A 22703-nucleotide genomic window follows, 5' to 3' on the forward strand; every position below is an offset into this window, starting at 1 on the left:
CAGTGGGGCCCTCCCTGGGGAAGCTAGCGCATAGCTGCCAAGTTCTGTGAAGCAACATGTGTAACGTTTAATGCAAATTATTTACAAATCAGCTCATAAAATAGAGGCTGTTTAGTTGCCATCTTAATTACAGTTCAGCTAAATATGTGACACTTCTATTCTCCACTGGGCCTTGCGAATATGGAATGCTGCTAGTGTGTGAGAGAGTGGGGGCCCTAGCAAGAGGGTGGCCAGTGTGTGTGTGTGTATGTGTGTGTGTGTAGATGGTCTCTAGTGAAGGTGGTGGGCTACTTTGTGAAGTTAGGGAAGCTTGTACACCTATAGGGCACTGGGTAGGGTTGCCTGATGATAAAAGGGAGAAGAAGGAGAAAAAGAAACAAGATGACAAGACCACAACAATAGCTGGAAATCAAGCAGGGATTTCAGCTATGCTCTGAACACAAACATGGACTTTTGTTATCTCTTCTCATTAGTAGCAGAGCCAGGGAGGGAAGAACTTACCCAGATTAAAACTGTACCTTCATATTAATTAATTGAAATTAGAGGCAGTGTTCAAATTTTAGAAATGGTTGGAAAATGACTAAATTGGTAACTAGGGTGGCCAACTTTCTAATATCTGAAAGCGGGCCCCACACCTTCCCCCAGGCCTCATCACTCACTGCTCTCCCCCCTCAACTCCAGTGTGAGCAGGCCCAAGGGACTTGCAAACCCCAGCTTCAGCAGGCTGCCTGGGAATGCAGCTCAGAAGAGCACTGAGGCCACATGGGAGCAGCCAGGCCACCCTGCTTGCGAACTAGGATGCGGCCCTCCTGCCTCCCTGTGCATTGCTGCCCAGCAACCCTCATCCCCACCCGCGCAGGCCCTCCCCGCCCTGGAGCTGCCTGAGAGTGCAGGCTGGGAAAACACCAGTTGGTAGAGCAGTTTGTGTTCCTTCTGTCCCAGGGAACATTCCATGCCTGCTGGGAGCTCCTTACCCCCTTGCCATGCCTGTCCTCCACTGCAGCCCTGCAACCCATACTCCTCAAAGGGGCAGCCCAAGCTGGTTCATGTTTGCTGCCATGGTAACTGCCACTTCAGGGCCAGGTGACAGGCTGCCACTCTCCCCTGCGCTGCCTGCAGTAATTGGATTTTTAGTGTCCGGTCAGTACATCTGACTGGATACTGCCAGGAATTGCTGCATCACCTGTTTCCACCTAGTGTCTTCCTGTAATTTTCCTGCTCTTTTTCAGGATACTTGCAAATGGGTACAGGACAGGGGCACAGGGAAAAGAATTTGTGCTTGTCAGATTTCAAATAAATCCATGTCTTCTAATTTGGCATGTCTTAGTTGTGTCACTTGAGCCATTCACCAGTCAAGGAGCCCATGTCAGACTTTGCTCTATAGTCAGTCTGAGCCCACTGCTGGCTAACTCCCAATCAGTCACAGATGCAGTCTTGTATAGTGCTCCACACACCATTTCATACTAAAAACATTGTTCTGACCTCTTAATTAGAAATGTATTGATACCATTAAGATTTAGAAGTGTATTTGTACCAGCCGTTAACTTTATACCAGCTAACAATTCAATTTAGACATTATCCTCCCCCTTCTGTTTAGCATGTCCCCAGAGAGAGGCCCCCAGAACGTCACTCAAGTTCCAACAAGTTTGCCCTGAAGCTGGGGTGGCGCTGGGGGAATGAAGATACAGCTGCCTTGGGGAAAACTGCATGGCACTTCTCCTTCCTCAGGCCAGCGGGAGGGGTGGGGTGAGCAGGGGAACTGCCTGTACTTCACTTGGGATTTTCTGGGGCCAGGACATAAGTGTGCATGCACTTCACTTCCCCTCCCTGAGGCTGCATGTGGGAGTGACGTGGAGGATGCAGAAGGTCCCTGCCATTTCCTCCCTTGGACTGCAGGGCAGAGTGGGTGAGATTGGGGGAAGTTCCATGTCACTTCCCCAAGCAGGGTTTGGAGGGAGTCGGCGCTGCATGTCCCTCCTGTAGGCAGAAACAAATTAACAGGGTCGGGTTGCTTCAGTTCCCTTCCTTAGATAGGGGCTGGCGGGACATGTCCCTCCACCTTGTTCAGAAAGCAGTTGCTGTTAGTGGAGGTGGGGGGTTGCATGTCCCTCCCCTTCATCAAACCAGGAGGAGTCAAAGAGTGGCTGTGGTAGTCCGGGGAACAGCTGCATATCCAGGATCGCTCTCTGCCTGAAAAGTGTGGTATTCTTCCATCGACTGAGTCCATAGGAAAGTATTTGCCAGGAGCTGTTACTCTGCAGAAATGCTGTGTGTGCAGATCCAACTCCTGGTTTGTTCCATGCTGCTAGTTTGCTACAGTTTGGCTGAAGACGATGCAGCTTTGAGTCAGGACCAAGTGCCCTACTTTCTGAGTAAGTGAAGCAATGAACCATGTTGAGCAACTAGTGCGAAAGGCAGCTGCTTTGAACAGCCCTGAACTTAATATTGCTGCTTTTTCCTTTTCCTCCTCCTGTTCTGTCCTGCAGTTTTCCTTTTCTTTTTTGTTTTCTTCCTGTTCTGTCCTGCAGTTGTAAACTGCACTCAGCCTGTTGGGGGATGTGTTCACACTGACAGCATGTTTACATGTGCAGCTCTTTGGCAGCAGCGTGGGATTCTGGCTTTCGTTTGGAAAGTGAACATAATCACCAGGTTACACTAGGAAATGCTCTCCGTTTTTCAAACCAGACCCCTCTCCTCTAGTGAGTCCTCTCTGCTTCTTCCTTCCTGTTCTGGAGAAAAGTTTCATCACTCCCACTGCCATTATGCCACTTCCCCCATGTCCTCTATACTCTGTCTTAGGGGAGGATAGTGGTGCTGTCCCCATTCCCCTGAGGGAAGCCCACTCTCCTCAGGGCTCCGTACTGAACTTTAGGGAGGGGAGTGAAGATGTTCCTTTCCCCACCCCAGCAATTACATGTTTGGTGAGAAGCATAAGGATTCCTACCTGCCAGAAGCAGAGAGGTGAAGATCTGCCCTTCTTTCCTCTGCTTTTTGGGAGGGGAATGCACATCTCTATTTACCCTTCTGATAGCTTCCTGGCCTCTCTTTTCTGTCTTTGGGCATGTCTTTACTGCAGAGTTAAGTGTTTGGGTGTTCACACCAGGGTGAACCTATCTGAGACGTGAGCAGCCACACTACAGAGCCTGACGTGTGTGGCACTAGGACTTTGGGGGGCAAATCCCATGGTTCTCTGTGCTGCAGTAAACTGAGCTGCTGCAGGGCCACCCAGAGGGGGGACAAGTGGGGCAATTTGCCCCGGGCCCTGCAGAGGCCCCCATGAGAGTTTTTCGGGGCCCCTGAAGCGGGGTCCTTCACTTGCTCCAGGGGCCCCGGAACTTCTTCCGCTCCAGGTGTCCGGCGGCAATTCGGCTACACATCAAGGATAGGCCAGCTTGCCTGGGTTGAAAGTACCATCACACTGAGATAAAAGTTTTGTGTGTGGACAGGAAGGGCCTTAGAGACAACTCCCAAATAAGAGCCCTGGTTAATTCTGCAGTGAAGATGGACCCTTGGTGGGAGAAAAACAAAGATACCTTCTCCCACCTCAGTGGCTGCCTTTTATCCTAGGAGAACAGACTGTAGGCATCTCGTCAGATTTTCACCATTGCTCTCCTTCCCAGTGTCTTGTCATAGGACAGTGAAGTTCTCCCTATTCTGAGCAACTTCCTACTACTCTCCCATCTGCTGCTGCTGAGGGGAGTAAAACACTCTCATTACCACTATGAGAAGTTTCCCACTGCCTTTTGTGGGGAGTGAAGGTGCCCTCTTGCAGTGTTGAACATAGTAAGCAGGAACAGAGAGTGCTGATCAGCTGTTGGCCTTTTACCCCTTGCAATCTGACTTCTTTTTTTTTTTTGCATAGAATGATGACCTAAGCATATTGTTTTATTCACAGTATGTTTTTCTTGTACTGGGCTTGCCCATCTCCCTATATTGGATGGAGAAAAGCCAGCAATTCTAAAGCGGTTGACGTTTATGTTTGAAGGGCATATCAAGTGGGGTCCCACAGGGATTAGTTCTGGGTCTGGTTCTGTTCAATATCTTTATCGATAATTTAGATAATGGCATAGAGAGTACACTTATAAAGTTTGCAGATGATACTAAGCTGGGAGTTCTTTGGAGGATAGGGTTAAAATTCAAAATGAACATGACAAACTGCAGAAATGGTCTGAAGTAAATAGGATGAAATTCAATAAGGACAAATGCACAGTACTTCACTTAGGACAGAACAATCAGCTGCACACTTACAAAATGGGAAATGACTGCCTAGGAAGGAGTACTGCGGAAAGAGATCTGTGAGTTAACAGTGTAAGTCTTGTTGCAAAACAAGCAAACATCATTCTGGGACATATTAGCAGGAGTGTTATAAGCAAGATATAAGTAATTCTTGTGTAACCCACAAACCTTCTGGGTGAGGTGTTCTGTCCCATCTAGAGGCACCAAGGCCACTTAGAGAGAGAGAAAAAATGAGTCTGCTCTACAGCCTTAGCTAACATCAAGCTAGCATTTAGCTCATGTGGTAGAGGCTCCTGCACTAAGCTCCAGAGGTCCCCAGTTCAGTTCTGCCTACTGATAACCTGGGTCTATCAGCAGTGCACATGCACTTTACTGCGTGCTGATTAAGCCTCAACTGGAGTCTTATGTCTGGTTCTGGGTGCCACATTTCAGGAAAAGATGTGGATAAATTGGAGAAAGTTCAGAGAAGAGCAACAAAAATGATTAAAAGGCTAGAAAATATGATCTCAGAGAAGATTGAAAAAATTGGGTTTGTTTAGTCTGGAAAAGAGAAGACTGAAGGGGTAGAGGCACCAGAACAGGGGGGAGCCAAGGGACTATGGCCCTCCCACTTTTTGCCATCGTCCCACCTCTGCCCTGCCTCTTCCCCCTGAGGCCCCACCCCAGCTGGAAGCAGCGACCAATGGCAGCTGTGGGGAGCCCACCTTCCAACTATCTGGGGGAGGGCGGGGCCCAAGAGCAGCTCTGGCCTGTGTCTCCATTCTCGGGCCAGATGGAGGTTTCACGGCTTCCCACAGATGCCCAAGCAGCTCTACCATGGCCAAGCTGTGGCTCTGAGGCCCTGGCTCTCCCTCCCCACCCAAGCCGGAGCCAGGTCGGGATAAGAGCCACGTGGGCACCTGTGGGGTACTGCAGACCCTCCACCTGCCCTGGGTAGGGGGTTTGGGGGACAGGGATATGGCTGGGGGTACTCTTGCCCCCCCCATCAAGTGGAGGGCCCGGGCTTCCTGGCCCCGCTCCAGCTTGGCTGGGGGCGGGGTCGTGGGGGGAAGAGGAGGGGCCCTTGCTCCCCCTACTTTTAGGAAGGCTCTGCCACTCCTGGAGAGGGGACATAACCTTTTGTGTACTTGAAAACTGTTACAAGGATGAGGGGAAAAAATTGTTCTCCTTAACCTCTGAGGACAGGACAAAAAGCAGTGGGCTTAAATTGCAACAAGGGCAGTTTAGATGGCATTAGGAAAAACTTCCTGTCAGGGTGGTTAAGCACTGAAATAAATTGCCCTAAGGAGGTTGTGGAATCTCCATCACGGGAGATTTTTAAGAGTAGGTTAGACAAGCATCTGTCAGGGATGATCTAGATAATACTTAGTCCTGCCATGAGACTTCTCAAGGTTTCTTCCAGTCCTATGATTCGACTCTTCTCATTGACACTTGCAGAACCTCTAACTGTTCTTTGTTGTCCATGTTCGCTGAAGGGAACACAAGAAATAATGGGCTTAATCTACAACAAAGGAGATTTAGATTAGATTTTAGGAAAATCTTTCCAGAGCTTAACTATGGTTATAGTTGAATAGGCTTCCAAGGGAGGTTGTGGAATCCCCGTCATTAGAGGTTTTTAAGAACGGGTTGTACAAACACCTATCAGGGATGGTCTAGGTCAGGGGTCAGCAACCTTTCAGAAGTGCTGTGCCAAGTCTTCATTTATTCACTCTAATTTAAGGTTTTGCCTGCCAGTAATACATTTTAACGTTTTTAGAAGATCTCTTTCTATAAGTCTGTAATATATAAACAAACTATTGTTGAATGTAAAGTAAATAAGGTTTTAAAAATATTTAAGAAGCTTCATTTAAAATTAAATTAAAATGCAGAGCCCCCCCGGACTGGTGGCCAGAATCCAGGCAGTATGAGTGCCACTGAAAATCAGCTTGCATGCCGCCTTTGGCACATGTGCCATAGGTTGCCTACCCCTTGTCTAGGTTTACTTGGTCCTGCCTCAGCGCAGGGGAGGATGGATTAGATGACCTCTCGGAGTCCCTTCTAGCTCTACATTTCCATGATTCTATGAATTCTCTATGGCAGGGGTAGGCAACCTATGGCACGCGTGTCGAAGGCGGCACATGAGCTGATTTTCAGTGGCACTCACACTGCCCAGGTCCTGGCCACCTGTCCGAGGGGCTCTGCATTTTAATTTAATTTTAAATGAAGCTTCTTAAACATTTTAAAAACTTTATTTACTTTACGTACAATAGTTTAGTTATAAATTATAGCCTTCTAGAAAGAGACCTTCTAAAAACGTTAAAATCTATTATTGGCACACGAAACCTTAAATCAGAGTGAATAAATGAAGATTCAGCACACCACTTCTGAAAGGTTGTCAACCCCTGTTCTGTGGCTAAGATTTTGTGACTACTGATTTTGTGTGCCTCATTATTTGGGTGGCCAGCTTAAGCTATATTGAACAGGCCTGATTTTTAGAAAGTCCTGAGCATGTCTCAACTGAGCATAAAAATTACTGATTGCTCATGAAAGTCTCGTCCTATGTAGTTAACATTTTATATAATATAAAATAGGTGTTACAATGCTGGATACTTAAACAGAAACAAGAAAGAGTGAGTTCAGAAGTACTAGCCTTAAATAAAAGGGTGCGATTTTTTTGCATTGGACTATGAAGGATCGCTGAGAGCTTAATGCATTTTTTTTATGCCACCACCAACTTGGAACAGTCTTCTTGTCTTTGGAGTACCAGTTGTTTTTAATATTTTACTTGTAATTTGAAAGATAATTTCAAAGTTCTTTGTAAAAGTTAAGCATGTTTTAATTCAAATGGTCAAAACTAAGGCCCTGGTCCTGTATAATGTATAATAATCTGCAAAAAAGTCTTTTTTTTCCCCAGACAAAGGGATGTTTATCATCCAAAGTGAACATCTCAACCTGTGCATTAAAGCAGATACTTTTAGACTTGTTCTTGAAGACTGCAATCAACTTTCCAAATATATGTTGTGGAAATGGGTATCGAAACGTCATCTTTTCAACATAGGCAGAAGCACTTGTCTAGGACTGAACATCAGTAATGAAGAGCAACCATTAAGCCTGTTAGAATGTGATTCTGCTCAGCATTCATTATGGTGGAACTGTAATGGAAAGCTGTTGGTTGGTGCATCACAATACAAACTAGCAGCTGAAAATGGCAAACACGTTGTGGCAAAAAGAATCACTAATCACCAGTGGAAGCAGTACATGTCCTATGATGAAGATCTTTGTGAACATCCATTTCAAGGTAAAAATAAGTCTCCATCCGCAGTGCTATTAGAATTTTGTACAGTTTCTCTGAAGCAGGGTGAGACATAACTTATCAATTTCATTATCATTCCTGACCTGCATCATGCTGAGTCTTTAAATTAGGGTGTGTGTTTGTGTGTATGTTTGTTTTTACAGTATTATAAAGCATCACAAGTTGGATCAGGATCCCAGTATTACAAGCCCTATGATTTTAAAAATCCTCAGGCAAACTACAAATATTCATGAGATTTGATTTTTAAAAAAGCACGAAGTACTTTGAGTCTGGTGCTGACTTTCAGATTTTTCACAGATCCCATCATTCCTTCCCTCACCCTCCATTTCAGTGCATGCAAGAGGAAAAAGTCAAGCTCAAACACAAAATGTGTGTGCACAAATATCAGGAGGGAATTTCTCTATCTTCCCTCTGACACGGACTCCATATTTCCCTCTCTTAATCCCTGGGCCAGCATTCTCTCCTTCTCTGACCCCCCTGTTCACCTTTCCTAAGCACTCAGCACTCCCTTTCCCAGTTTGTTTCCTTTCCCTATGTAAATTGCAGTCTGCCCTCTTCTTGGTAATTCCAGTCGCACCCTCTTGCTCCTTGGCAGTGTCCAGAAGCTCCTCCTTCCTAGCCCAAGCAAGCTGCTACATGTTCCCTCCCCAACCCCTGAAGGCTCCAGCAGCATTCATCACCCTTGCAGATTCCAGTGCCCTCCTCCAACCAGCCGGAGACCCTATTCCTCCTACCTTTCAGGCTCCATCAGCTGTCCTCCCATCTCCATCCTCCAGGGGAAGTGGCAATCCCTGTTCTCCCCTGAGCCTGTAGTCTCACTCTTCTGTAGCACAGCTACCGAAGTGGGAACTGCAGGCAGCACAGGAACATTTCTGAGCATGTGGAAGCACTAGCAACTGTCTGCAATTTCCTGGTGCCTCTTTGTTCTGAGTAGGGAAGACTCCCAAATAGAACAGTAGAGCCACCCCATTGCCCCCACCAAGCTCAGCAGTAGTAGCCTCACCTCCCCAGTGCAACGAGAGCAAGTTAGTGAAGGTATAGCTCCTGTCTGTAAGATACAAAATCGACCAGAGGTCACAATACAGTGTAGCAATATGAGGACTGGCAACCTCAAGGTCTGGATTTTGAACACCTGAAACACTGGGGTATGGAGTTCAGTATTTTGGTTTATCCTATTATAGAGAAAGGGACCAAGAGCAAATTTCAGGATCCAGGCTCAGATTTCAAACACTTAAAGTTTAGGAGTATTTTGATCTGGTGTTTTGGCTAAGTGGTGGGTGTTGCATATAAACTAAAGAGTGTAGGGTTCCATATTTACATACAATACAAGCATCCAAATATGTTAACATTCATAAAAAAGAAATGAAGATACAGAGATAAAATTGTCACTGTCACATTTCCAGCATGAGCTGTACATTTGACCCCTCACTTGGTCTCTCTATGAGGACTTCTTTCAAGTAACAGGGCCAGCACCTGCACTTCTCTCCTGCAATTCACCCTAATGTTAGGCTGATTCTCCAGATTACAGCATCCCACTTTGCCAACCATGTTTGCTCAGCAGGTCCAACTAGGTTTGGCCCCTGAGATAGACTTCCTGTTGGGAGCTGTAAGCAGCATAAAAATGCAGTGAGTTAGAACAGCTTCATTAAAACAAAATAGTATTTATTCACCTATAGAAACAGCAATCAAAGAGAAAAGGTTTAAAACAACAAAGGCCTAAACAAACATTATCTTACTTAAGCTTAGCGTTTCTCTCAAGATTTAGGTAGGCCTGACTCATCCCTGTACTCCCAACATCTGGGAGAGGAAGATCAGTGTCTTCTCAGCAATCACTACCTCTTTCTGTGTCCCTCTGAGGTTCAGGGCTGAGGCTTAAATCTATCCTAAATCCTTTGCTTCATTTTCCCCCACTTGGATTCCCCCACCCTCTTGGAGTTGCTAAGCCAGCCTGATGATCAGAGCATGGTGAGGCTAAATCTTCAAAGGTATTGACACCTGTATTGTTTAAATACCGGCGATTGGCTACTTAAAGCCATTGATTTTGAGTTCCTGCCGATGTGCAAAAAATCACTCAGGACTGATAGCATGATAGCAATCGAATAGAATGAGGTATGTATAATATAAAAATAATACAGCTATCTCCCATGTGTCTCACACTATCGATTAACATTGTTGGGCTTTAAACGAGATTCATAGTGAATAAACTACTCTCCCACCCTTATTGAGACAGACTGCCAGGAGCTCTGGGAAACTAAAACTGTATGCTGTGCCTGAGCTGTAGACAGAGGACTTTGATCTCCAGGCTATCAGTGCAGCACCTTTCACAAATATTAGTTTCATGCTAAAAACAATTATGGTGCTTTAAAAATGCCCCTATACTGAAGGGCAATACTGTAAAGTTAATAAATTTATTTAGTGAGGTAAAGCTTCTTCCCAGGTTTCAGATGTACTTAATTTTTTCCATATTTTGTTAATGAAAATATAGTAGGAAAAGATCTAGATTGTTTGTTTTGTAAAGGCATTAACCAAAAATATAGTGAATTCAAATAGCATTAGTTACCCTTCCCCAAAGTCAGATTGTTACCGTTCACACTGTAAAATATTTTTTTTCCTTTGGTAAAATACAACTTATTAAAATTCTAGTGTCAAGGAACTATAGAAGAGAGGAATAAACAGGGAAAATTCAAGAACAGTAGAAATCCATAAAATTCTTGGGGTTTATTTGTGATTGAATTATGTACAAATAAGGATATGATGTTCAAAGCCCTGCTCTTGAAAATGTATCTAAAAGGATTTGTGCATCCAGACCAGGCAATTGCATGGGCATTTCTATGTGCAATTAGTTGCAAATGCAGATTTTGTATGCATAATTATTTTTTGCATATACATTTTTATAGTAGTAGATCAGGGTCACAGTTTTGAAAAATTGCCTGAAAGTCTTAGGTTGACTGGAATTTTTAAAAAATAAACATCTGCTGATGCAGGGCATGCTGCTGTAGTCTTAGTAACAACATTGCTGTGATATAAAGTTAAAAAAAAAAGTAGAAAAGAAACTAGTATTTGACTGATACAGATTTTTCTATTTCCTTTTATTTTATTTATTGTAGAAACATATACTGTGCTGGGAAATTCTCTTGGTTTCCCTTGTATTTTTCCATTTAAATATAAGAACAAATGGTACTATGAATGCACCAGAGAGAGCAGGGAATTTTACTGGTGTGCCACAACAAGTCAGTATGAACAAGATGAAAAATGGGGGTTTTGCCCAAACGCTGGTATGTACTGCCTTTCTTCTCTGTTTTGTAAATAAAAGTTTGTCTGACGTCATACGCTAGTTCAAGGAGAGCAGGCTGTTTTATTAATTGCAAGATCATTGCCATTCTGTTAGTATGGATGTTTCTTCAAAAAATTATAGCCATTACTATAATTCTTTATGCTTATCTCTGAGACCCAGATCCCTAGAGCAAAATATGAATACAAGAGATGTCCACTGACCTCCCCTGACTGTACCCTTGCCTTTCTATCAGCCCACCCATCCAGATGATCTATGAAGACTTTCTCCACAGCATGCCGTGAATGATGATTCATTCTGTACAGGGCCTCTACTGTTTTTGACTACAGTACACCTTTTAAAGCTGCTTTTGGTCACACACTGCCTTTAACAGGCTCAGTATTTGACACTTGGTTCTCCCCCCTTCCAGGGGGAGCTGCAATCCACTGTCCAGCCACTTCCTTCTGTGGCAAGTGCAGTCTACTGTTTAGCCACTTCCCCAGTGGCAAGGAGCAGGGTGGGAGGGACCCAGGCCCACGGATTCGGCAGCTTGCCTGTGGGAGGTCTGCTGGTCCCATGGCTTCCACGTACCCGCCGCCGAATTGCCGCCAAATCCGCGGGACCGGTGGACCTCCCGCCGGCACACCACCGAAGGCTGCCTGACTGCCGCCCTCACAGGGATTGGCAGGACCCCCTGCCCCATGGCTTGCTGCCCCAGGCACGTGCTTGGAGTGCTGGTGCCTGGAGCATCCGCTGACTATGGGTCCTGGCCCAGGGACTCTATAGATAGTGGCCAATTACTGCATCCCCTCCAGCTCCTCTGTGGATCTCCCTGGGCCACTTCCCCATGGCCCCAGCACCCTCTTTGCCCTAGCCTCAGGGCCTCAGCCTCCAGCACTGCTATGTCCAGGGTGCTTGCTGCCCTCAGCCTGCAAGGCAGCTAGTCTTCCTCCCTCCTTAAGCTCCAGGGAGTGACTCTTTTTGCTCTGCCCTGCAACCCTTCTTCTATGAGCCTGCCAGGCCATGACTGGCTGCTCCCCTCAGACCTTTTCTAATTGGCTGCCTCTAGCGCAGCCTCCCTAGGGCTGCTTTTAACCCCCTTTCTGATAGTGTGGGGCAGCTGCCCCATCACAGACAGCAAAAGACACATCATGACACCCAAGACCACCCACTGCCAAATTTCAAGTCCCTGCTCCAAAGCATTGGGACACTATAGCGTTTTTAAGGAAAAAGTCTCCAGAATTTCTTAACATTGGTAGATCAACATATTTTCCTCTACCTATGTTCTTGGAAACAGCTGAGCTATTTTGGGCAAATTTCCTCCCCCAAAAAATTCTGCCTGAGACGGACAAGCAAGGTGGAAAATTGCAGCCCAAATGGTTAGAGTTCAGCAAAGTTATAAGCAACTAAAAACAGGGTTTTATAATGGGGAAATGTCAGGATATCTTAATAAGCATTACTACCAGCCTTGCCTTCATTAATTGTTCATAATGTGTTCATCTCTTAACAGAGTGTCTTCTTGGGCACTGGGTAAGGGGAGATGTAATTGCCTATCCCTTCTGGCTGTGGGGATCGAGGTTCGCCCTGTTCCTACAAAATTCACCGTGAGTTAGTTTCACCATTGAGCTTCTAGGAGCTGGTGCAAATTGTCATAGCTCTGACTGCTGTGAAGCTATGACAGTTTACACCAGGTGAGGACCTTCCCGCTAGTACTCACTAACTTTGTGAAAAGCTGAACAGTTCATTTACATTGGTGAAAATTTTTAAACTTTTAAAATTCATATAGCATCCTATTTCCTTGTGTGCTTTTAACACTAAACATTGAAAATGAATTCAGACTCACGCTTCAATAGCATTTCCACTTTGTGTTCAACATTAACTAGATTGTTATATTATAATGTTCTCTGTAATTGTTTTGTTGCATCATGTTGTTTTTAACTGATTTTCACACAGAGCCTGGTAGTGATATTTTTTGGGAGAAGAACCCTGACACCCAAATTTGCTATCAGTTCAATCTTTTTTCTGCTCTTTCTTGGAACGAGGCACGTGTTGCATGTCAGACACAAGGAGGAGATTTGCTAAGTATCACAGACATGGCAGAACAGAAGTATATAAGTGGTGAGTAGATGTGTAGTTATGTTAAAACTTACTTAAATATATATTTTGCTTCTTTAGTTGGGCAGTTCTATTCATTTCAGAAGGGCCAGGATTTCATCCCATGTGTCAAATACTGCTCTTTAGTAGAAATGGGCCCCAACCAAAAGCTGGACCCAAACATCCCCAGACTATGGAGAAGTTCAGACCCAAGTCTAGATCAAAACTTTACAGCTTTGCGATATTTCAGCCAGGTTGCCTGAGGAGCAGGCTGTATAGAATGGCTCTTCATTACTTAGATCTGTGAAGCCCTAACCAGTGTATTCATGTAGAAGGGTTTCTATAGATTTGCAAAGAGATGCTGCAACATAGCCGCCAATATCTAGCATCTACATCTCTTTTCTTGCTCGCTTCTGTTTTCAGGGCCTTTCCACACCATTTGTTCCAGTAAAAAAAAAAAAATTTAAGATCTGAGAGCAAGTAAGATATGGGCTTAACAAAGTCCAAGGTTTATGTGTATGTTAGTCCAGGATGTAGTTATTTTATTCTTTCCCCTTCCAAATGGTTTACCATAAGGCTTATTATTCCATTCTTGAAACTGAAACCTTTTTGGAAGTGTGCTGAGGTGTATCTGGCCTTTGCAGCTCCATGCGGGTAGCCCTGAAGTCCTATACATCCCTACCCAGGAAGCAGTGAAGTGACAGGAAAGGAACAGTACAGGTGGGTCCTCCAGGTCTACCTAGAGAAACCTCATGGAAGCAGTGAACCAGAATCCAGTAGCCTTAACTAAAAGAAGATGCAGGACCTTAACAAGTCAGTTCCTGGCTGAGACCAGAGGAGTGAAAAAAGGTACTCCTCTTGCCTGGAGGTAGAGAAGAACCTGAGGGAACTGGGCCTGAAATAAGGTTGAAGATAAAAGGGGCCCAGAAGGAAGAGGCCCAGGGAAATGCCAGCGACAGATTGGAATTTAGTGCGTGGCTTCTGTTCATGAGGTCCCTGAGTTGGAACCCTGAGCAGTGAGTGAGCCCAGGTTCCCCTAACAGCCACAGGTAAAGTGGTGTAAACCCCAAGTAGAGGACCGGCCTTGTTTTGGATCCCAAACAAAGGGCTGAATTCATAGCACCCGGAGCCAGGACTGAAGATCTTATGAGGGCAAATAGACTGTTTGTTATTGGATTCTTTAGTACCCCAGAAAGGGCTTCTTTGTACTTTGTGACCTGGCTGGAGGACCAAGCGCCTGAAGATCTGCCTAAGTCAACTATAGTCTTCAGGGGGTGCCAGAGATGAGGAAAGGACTGCATTACCACACCTAGCTACTAGGAGGTGATCAGGCAGTGAATGCCCTGGTTACAACCTTGTGCCAGAAGTGGGATTCAAATCCCTATCCCATCAAGGTAGGATGACGAGACGGGGTAAGCATTTAACTGCATCAGGTATGAGATGTCTGATATCCCAGATCTATAGATGGTCTTCACTGCAGAAGACATGAGGGAGATTCCCACACTTGCATCATTCTGTTTAAATAACAAATTTGAGGAACTGTCCCACGTTGAGGTGTCAGTAGAGGAGGTTTTGAAACACATTCATAAAGTGTAATAAGTCATGAAAACCAAATGGAGTTCCCCCAAGAGTTCTGAAAGAGCTCAAATATGAAATTGCAGAACTACAACGTGCGGTTTGTAACCTGTCACTTAAAATCAGCTTCTGTACCGGATGACTGGAGGATAGCTAATGTGACACCATTTTTTTAAAAGGTTCCAGAGGCGATCCTGGCAATTTCAGGCCAGTAAACCTAACTTCAGTACCAGGGAAATAAGTTGGTTGAAACTATATTAAAGAATAGAATTATCAGACACATAGATGGACATGATTTGTTGGGAAACTGTGTACAAGAGTGATCCAGTTGAGATAGTGTGCTTGGACTTTCAGAAAACCTTTTATAAAGTCCTACACCAAAGGCTCTTAAGCAGAGTAAGCAGTCATGAGATAAGAGGGAAGGTCTTCTCATGGATCAATAACTGGGTAAAGGATAGGAAACATGGGTATGAATTAATGGTCATTTTTCACAGAGGAGGGAGGTAAATAGTGGGATCCCCCAAGGTCTGTACTGGGACCTGTGCAGTTCAACATATTCATAAATGATCTAGACAAGGATAAATAGAGGAGGTGGCAAAATTTGCAGAGAGTACAGGATTACTCGGGATAGTTAAGTCCAAAGCTGACTGTGAAGAGTTACAAAGGGATCTCACAAAACTGGGTAAGGGGCAACACATTGGCAGATGAAATTCAATGTTGTTAAATGCAAAGTAACTCTCACTGGAAAACGTAATCCCAACTGTACGCACAAAGGATGGGGTATAAATCATGTCACCACTCAAAGATCTTGGTGTGATCGTGAATAATTATCTGAAAACATCTGCTTAATGTGCAGTGGCAGTCAAAAAGCTAACAATGTTATGAGCCATTAGGAAAGGGATAGATCAGGGGTCGGCAACCTTTCAGAAGCGGTGTGCTGAGTCTTCATTTATTCACTCTGATTTAAAGTTTTGCGTGCCAGTAATACATTGTAACGTTCTTAGAAGTGCTCTTTCTGTAAGTCTGTAATATATAACTAAATTATTGTTGTATGTAGTGTAAATAAGGTTTTTAAAATGTTTAAGAAGCTTCATTTAAAATTAAATAAAATGCAGAGCCCCCCCAGACCAGTGGCCAGGACCCAGGCAGTGTGAGTGGGACCCAGGCAGGACCGAGGCAGAGTGAAAATCAGCTTGCGTGCCACCTTCGGCACCCGTGCCAAAGGTTGCCTACCCCTGGGATAGATCATAAGACAGCAAATACCATAATGCCACAGTAGTAATCCATTGTATGCCCACATAGTGAATACTGCATACAGTTCGGGTTGCCCCATCGCAAACAAGATATATTGGAATTGGAAAAAGTACAGAGAAGGGCATGGAACAATCTCCATATGAGGAGAGATTAAAAAGACTGAGACTGCTCAGCGTACAAAAAGGACAACAAAGGTGGGATATGGTGGAGGTCTATGAAATCATGAATTGTGTGGAGAAAGTAAATAGAGGAGTGTTATTTACACCTTCACATAACACAAGAGCCACGGTCACCCACTGAAATTAATAGGCAACAGGTTTAAAACAAACCTAAGTACTTCTTCACACAATGCAAGGTCAGCCTGTGGAACACATTGCCAGGGGATGTTGTGAATGCCAGAACCATAACTGGTTTCAAAAAAGAATTAGATAAGCTCATGGAGGATAGATCCATCAATGGCTGTTAGCCAACATGGTCAGGGATACAATCCCATGCTCTGAAGTGTCCCTAGCCTTGGTTTGCCAGAAGCTTGGAATGGGGGATGGATCACTTGATGGTTACCTGATCCATTCATTACCTCTGAAGCATCTGGCATTGACCACTGGTCGGAAGACAGGATGCTGGGCTAAATGGACCTTTGTCTGACCCAGTATGTCTTAATAGGGTCTTCCTCAGCAGAAAGCATAGGGTAGCACTCAAGAAGCCAACAGTTAAGGGTGTGTAGACAGATGTTTAAAATACTCCAGTCATTTAACAGAACACCTGAAAAAGGTGACAAGGGCCCAGCACAGCCTTACCAGGAGGGACCAATCATGGTAGGGGAACACAAGGGCAGGGAACCCCTATTTTAGAAGGAAAACAAAGCTCCGAGATTGGGATAGTTTGAATTGAAGATGATCAAAGCCATAGCACAACTTGAGATGATCCATTTAGTACAATTATACAATCTAGGCAGAGAGGAGGTATGATGGTGTTCAAATCAGATCTCCCCTCGCTGCTTTAGAGGCGAAGGTAGTGCTGCTAAAACAGCTATGGGATTCAGAGTCCAGGAATTGCCAGGCTGATGGCCACCAGACAGCTAAGGGGAACAGGGAACTAGATGACAGAAGTCATCAACCAGCTAAGACTCTGTGGATGGACAATAGAGTACCATGCAAAAGAATTTGAAGCAACTGCTGCAGGTGGAATAGAAGAGAGCAAACAAGCTTTAGAAGTGACTGAGAGATCCAGCCCAATGTCAGGATCCAGACACCAGTCCATCCTCAGTTAAGCAGCTACTCGTGGAGATGGGTCTAAAATGGAAGATGAAGAAAAGAGGCTGCTAAAGGAGCAACTGCAAAGTCTGCAGGTAGTGAAGCAGACTAAGACCTCCCAGCTCCAAGAACAGCTAGACACACTCATCGAGGAGTTAAAGGAGAATCAAAAGAGTTGCAGGCAACAACGGATGGAGAAGAAAACTATTTAAATTGACAGCGGGGCCAAGATGGAGGTGATCTGGCAGAGCAAAGATTTCATGCTGACATTTGTTCAGCTTTGTAACATGAAGTTACATCAGGATTTACAGAGAGTTTTGCAGAATATCTCCGAGATGTAAGACCAGATACAGAGCCACCATAAAGAACACAAGATAGTTCTACAAGCTCTCTGGGACCAGATCCAGATCTTGGAAGCACATCAGAGGAGTCTGCAAGATCAGAACTTAGTGCTGCAAGCTTCAGCAACAACAGAGCAAGAAGGTGATGCCCATAGGACAATGGGATGACGTCAGCTCTCAGCTATGAGAAGCCATCTGAGCCAGCAACCACTTTCTGAAACAAATTTGAGGAATTAAGAGGACAGAAGATGATGGTCCAGGAGAAGGCAGAGAGGTGTGATTAAACACACAAGTATGGACTTGAAGTGGAAAGCAGGGTGATAGTTGACCAGGAAGCTTACATCCCCACAAGGAGCAGGGTAAGGATTTGAGCAGCCGGGAAAATGGTGTGAGGATATGGATTCACCGCCCAGTGAAGGACTTGGTATCAACAGCTGCCAGTACCAAGTCGGTGTTGACTGTAGAAGCTCCAACAATGTCAGTAGCCTTTATAGCTACCCAACCCCTCCTGGCGTGGAGAAAAGTAGAAGATAGAGTCACTGCAGGTGATAGGGTCAAACAGGAAGTCATGTCTCAATTCAACATCCTACAGGTCCAAAAGGTCAAGGCCTTGTGGGAACTCAAAGAGATGTGCTCCTCAGGAGACCAGATTCATAGACTCTAGGACTGGAAGGACCTCGAGAGGTCATCGAGTCCAGTCCCCTGCCCTCATGGCAGGACCAAATACTGTCTAGACCATCCCTGATAGACATTTATCTAACCTACTCTTAAATATCTCCAGAGATGGAGATTCCACAACCTCCCTAGGCAATTTATTCCAGTGTTTAACTACCCTGACAGTTAGGAACTTTTTCCTAATGTCCAATCTAAATCTCCCTTGCTGCAGTTTAAGCCCATTGCTTCTTGTTCTATCATTAGAGGCTAAGGTGAACAAGTTTTCTCCCTCCTCCTGATGACACCCTTTTAGATACCTGAAAACTGCTATCATGTCCCCTCTCAGTCTTCTCTTTTCCAAACTAAATAAACCCAATTCTTTCAGCCTTCCTTCATAGGTCATGTTCTCAAGACCTTTAATCATTCTTGTTGCTCTTCTCTGGACCCTCTCCAATTTCTCCACATCTTTCTTGAAATGCGGTGCCCAGAACTGGACACAATACTCCAGTTGAGGCCTAACCAGTGCAGAGTAGAGCGGAAGAATGACTTCTCGTGTCTTGTTTACAACACACCTGTTAATGCATCCCAGAATCACGTTTGCTTTTTTTGCAACAGTATCACACTGTTGACTCATATTTAGCTTGTGGTCCACTATGACCCCTAGATCTCTTTCTGCCATACTCCTTCCTAGACAGTCTCTTCCCATTCTGTATGTGTGAAACTGATTGTTCCTTCCTAAGTGGAGCACTTTGCATTTGTCTTTATTGAACTTCATCCGGTTTACCTCAGACCATTTCTCCAATTTGTCCAGATCATTTTGAATTTTGACCCTGTCCTCCAAAGCAGTTGCAATCCCTCCCAGTTTGGTATCGTCCGCAAACTTAATAAGCGTACTTTCTATGCCAACATCTAAGTCGTTGATGAAGATATTGAACAGAGCCGGTCCCAAAACAGACCCCTGCGGAACCCCACTTATTATACCTTTCCAGCAGGATTGGGAGCCATTAATAACTACTCTCTGAGTACGGTTATCCAGCCAGTTATGCACCCACCTTATAGTAGCCCCATCTAAATTGTATTTGCCTAGTTTATCGATAAGGATATCATGTGAGACCATATCAAATGCCTTACTAAAGTCTAGGTATACCACATCCACTGCTTCTCCCTTATCCACAAGACTCGTTATCCTATCAAGGAAAGCTATCAGATTGGGCTAAATTGTGTCAAACCAAGCAGTGCAGTGGGAACAGGACCCATCTCATAATTGAAAAAGAGACTGGGGAACAGCAGTGTTTGCTGCAGAAATTGCTGACTTAGCTCCACAATTTGCTTTAGGTCCAGTCAGGGTTAAAGTCTAGCAGGTTAAAGATAAAGAGTGGGAAAGCCTGAAGGCTGAGGTAGCCCATCCTTCGAAAAGAGCTGGAATCGTGCAGGGTGCAACCACTACAACAGGAAGATGGATTGAGCCCGGAGGGACATGAGCCAGTTGTAATTAAGAGCTGCCCTGCTATAGACCTAATGATGTGAGCTCACAATGAAGCTGCAAGCTAAAGCCACAACTGGACCCCTGCTAAAAAGAAGAGCTATAGCCAGAGGAAAAAGGAAGATAAAAGTAATCCCAATATACTGAATTTCATCCATAAAATAGCACTGGTACAGAAAGAACAAAAGCAGGTATTCCTAAGCCAGATGCTACAAGCAGTGACCAAAACAGTGCAATCCCTGGTTTTTGGAAACTCTGAAAGTGATCTAAATGTAGCTTGCGAGAGCCTTATCTCTAAAGGTTGTACATGCAAGTGCATCCAGGGAGGTTCCTCTCCAGCTCAGGAGGCCACAGCAGAAAAGATTCTTTCTAGTGAAATCCCAATTCTGTTAACCACTCTAGAGATGAAAAAGGGCTTCAACCAGCTGACTGCTCGGCACATCATAATTTACAGCATGCCATGTGCACTGTATGGGGTAACTATAATGGGGGAACTCCAGGCTTTCATCACTTCATATTTCTCTGAGGAAGATAAGGGTATTGCCAAGAACCTGGCTGACTTCCTTGTAATAGCTAAACAAAAAGTGTCCCCAGCTAGAGAACATAGTGAAAGGGTAACTTTAGTCAAACCCACCTTTTGATGCATGTTGGCTCCAGAGTGGGGCAACTCCCAGGGAGCCTAAATTGCAAAAGCTTTCCAGGCAGAGAGGTCTGGGAGAGAAGACCCTGAGGAAGCAGGGCAAAGCCTGGAAAAGAGAGAATGTTACCTTCAGACTGAACCACCACCCCAACTCCTTTCTGCAGGGGAAGGTATGTGACAGGGTGTATCTGGCCTCTGCAGCTCACTAAGGGAGACCCTAGAGTCCTACTGCATGCTACCCCAGGAAGCAGTGAAGTAACAGGAAAGGAACAGCAAAGATGGGTCTTCCAGGCCTACCTAGAGAAACCTCACAGAAGCAGCTAATCAGAGCGCAGCAGGCTTAGAAAAAAAGAGCCTGCAGAGCCTTAACACGTCAGTTCCTAGTTGGACCAACGGAGTGAAGAAGAGAGAGCAAACCAGAGGATGCTGGCCCTGAAATAGGCCTGGAGATAAAAGGGGCCCGGTACTAGGAAGAGACCCAGGAAAAGAGCAGCCACAGATTGGAGTAAGTAGTACATGGCTGCTGTTTATAGGATTCTTGGGTTAGAACCCAGAATAGTGGGTGAGCCTAGGTTCCCCTAAGAGCCACAGGTAAAGTAGTATAAATCCCAAGAAAGGGATAGGCCTTGTTTTGGCTCCAGAACAAAGGGCCAAATGTAATGGGCCCAGAGCTGGGGCTCAAGACCCTAGTGAGAGCAAATAGACTGTTAGTTATTGTACGCTTCGGTACTGCAGTCATTTAGATTTAATGACTTGATCGGAGGGACAAGCTGCTGAAGACCTGCCAAGGTTGGCTGGCAGACTGCGGGGGGTGCCTGGAGTGAGAAAAGGACTGCAGTTTCACACCCAGCACTCAAGAGATGAGTGCCCCCATTGCAGGAAGTTACAGGTCTGTTCATTTTCCCGGGAGAATTTCACAAATACAATGCGAGAGCCTTTTAATTGCAAGCTATAACTACCTTCTTCCCTGTGTCAAAGTCTATTTCTTCTGCGGTACCTGTACTAACTGGATTGGGCTGACCAGAAAGTTTTGCAGGCTTTAAGTAAATATCATAAACAGAAAACACTTCTTCGTCTTTGATATATTTGTTTACCTGCTTGTGGAAAGGGTCTCTTAAATAAGCCTTTGTTTGTGATCTTCCCTTAGAGCCTGATCCTGAAACCCTTGAAGTCAGTGGGATTTCTAGTTTGATTAAAGAATATAAGTATAGGTAAAGGGTTACAGAACTGGGCTTCTAGTTTTGTGCTCTAAAGACTGCTCTGAATCCTGATACTTCCCCTCTCTACAAATATCAGTTTTTTCCTGTTGTAGCTGAGGCTTGGCCTGACATGAGTTATTAACACATGGAAGGAGGCCCCATTTCTTGAAGATAGACTTTGGAGGTAAACAGATCATTAAGCTAAAAAGCCAGCCAGGATCAGAGGGTGGACAACCAGGGAACCATTTACTGCAAACAAGATAAGGAAGGAATGTAAAGAGGTAGTAAAGAGGAGGTCAGGATGGACAATGCATGGTCAGCTCAAAGTAACCAAGCCAATCCAAAAATGTGAGATGCAATGTATAGTAAATGCAATGAGATATGTATATAAAGGGAGAGAGTTTCTCTGTAATTTTGGAGTTATTCTGTACCCTTCATCCATTCCCACTGCGTTCGAGCCTGATCAACTCAGTGTAGCATTGCGGTATGCCAAATGAAGATACCTGAGTGACAAAGTCTGGAGTCAAACTGAATTCTTGGGAAGCCAAGTGGAAAGAGGTCTTGGAGGGAATCCCAACAATTATTACATTCAGTAATAGGATGTGGCTAACAGGAAACTCTGAAATTCCTATTACACTATGATTTGAAATGTCTAGTTTGCAGGTGAAGACACTAAATATTTGTGTACATAAGAATGGCCATACTGGGTCAGACCAAAGTTCCATCTAGCCCAGTATCCTGTCTTCCAACAGTGGCCAATGCCAGGTGCCCTAGAGGGAATGAACAGAACAGACAATCATCAAGTGATCCATTCCCTGTTGCTCATTCCCACCTTTTGGCAAACAGAGGCTAGGGACACCATCCCTGCCCATCCTGGTTAATAACCATTGATGGACCTATCCTCCATGAATTTATCTAGTTATTTTTTTAACCCTGTTATAGACTTGGCCTTAACAAGTCCTCTGGCAAAGAATTCCACAGGTTGACTGTGCGTTGTGTGAAGAAATACTTCCTTTTGTTTGTTTTAAACCTGCTGCTTATTAATTTAGTTTGGTGACCCCTAGCTCTTGTGTTATGAGGAGTAAATAACACTTCCTTATTTACTTTCTCCACACCAGTCATGATTTTATAGACCTCAATCATATCCCCCCATAGTCATCTCTTTTCCAAGCTCAAAAATCCCAGTCTTATTAATCTCTCCTCATACGGAAGCCGTTCCATATCCCTAGTCATTTTTGGTGCCCTCTTCTGAACCTTTTCCAATTCCAGTATATCTTTTTTGAGATGGGGTGACCACATCTGTGCACAGTATTCAAGATGTGGGCATTCCATGGATTTATATAGAGGCAATATGATATTTTCTGTCTTATCTATCCATCCCTTTCCTAATGATGCCCAACATTCTGTTTGC

At 44.7% G+C, this 22703-nt stretch overlaps 1 protein-coding gene across 1 annotated transcript in view; it reads left to right on the top strand.

The window, feature by feature from the left end:
* The first annotated feature begins 1943 nt into the window (after positions 1-1943).
* Positions 1944-22703, top strand: part of PLA2R1 (phospholipase A2 receptor 1) — a 67737-nt gene continuing 46977 nt past the window's right edge. The window contains exons 1-4 of the mRNA XM_032782067.2: positions 1944-2372; positions 7130-7513; positions 10636-10803; positions 12753-12917. Of these exons, the coding sequence (XP_032637958.1) occupies positions 2264-2372; positions 7130-7513; positions 10636-10803; positions 12753-12917 (826 nt within the window). The 5' untranslated portion in view covers positions 1944-2263. The remainder of the gene's footprint in view (positions 2373-7129; positions 7514-10635; positions 10804-12752; positions 12918-22703) is intronic.

This window comes from Chelonoidis abingdonii, chromosome 10 (genome assembly GCF_003597395.2).
Source record: "Chelonoidis abingdonii isolate Lonesome George chromosome 10, CheloAbing_2.0, whole genome shotgun sequence".
In the NCBI taxonomy this organism is placed as follows: Eukaryota; Metazoa; Chordata; order Testudines; family Testudinidae; genus Chelonoidis; species Chelonoidis abingdonii.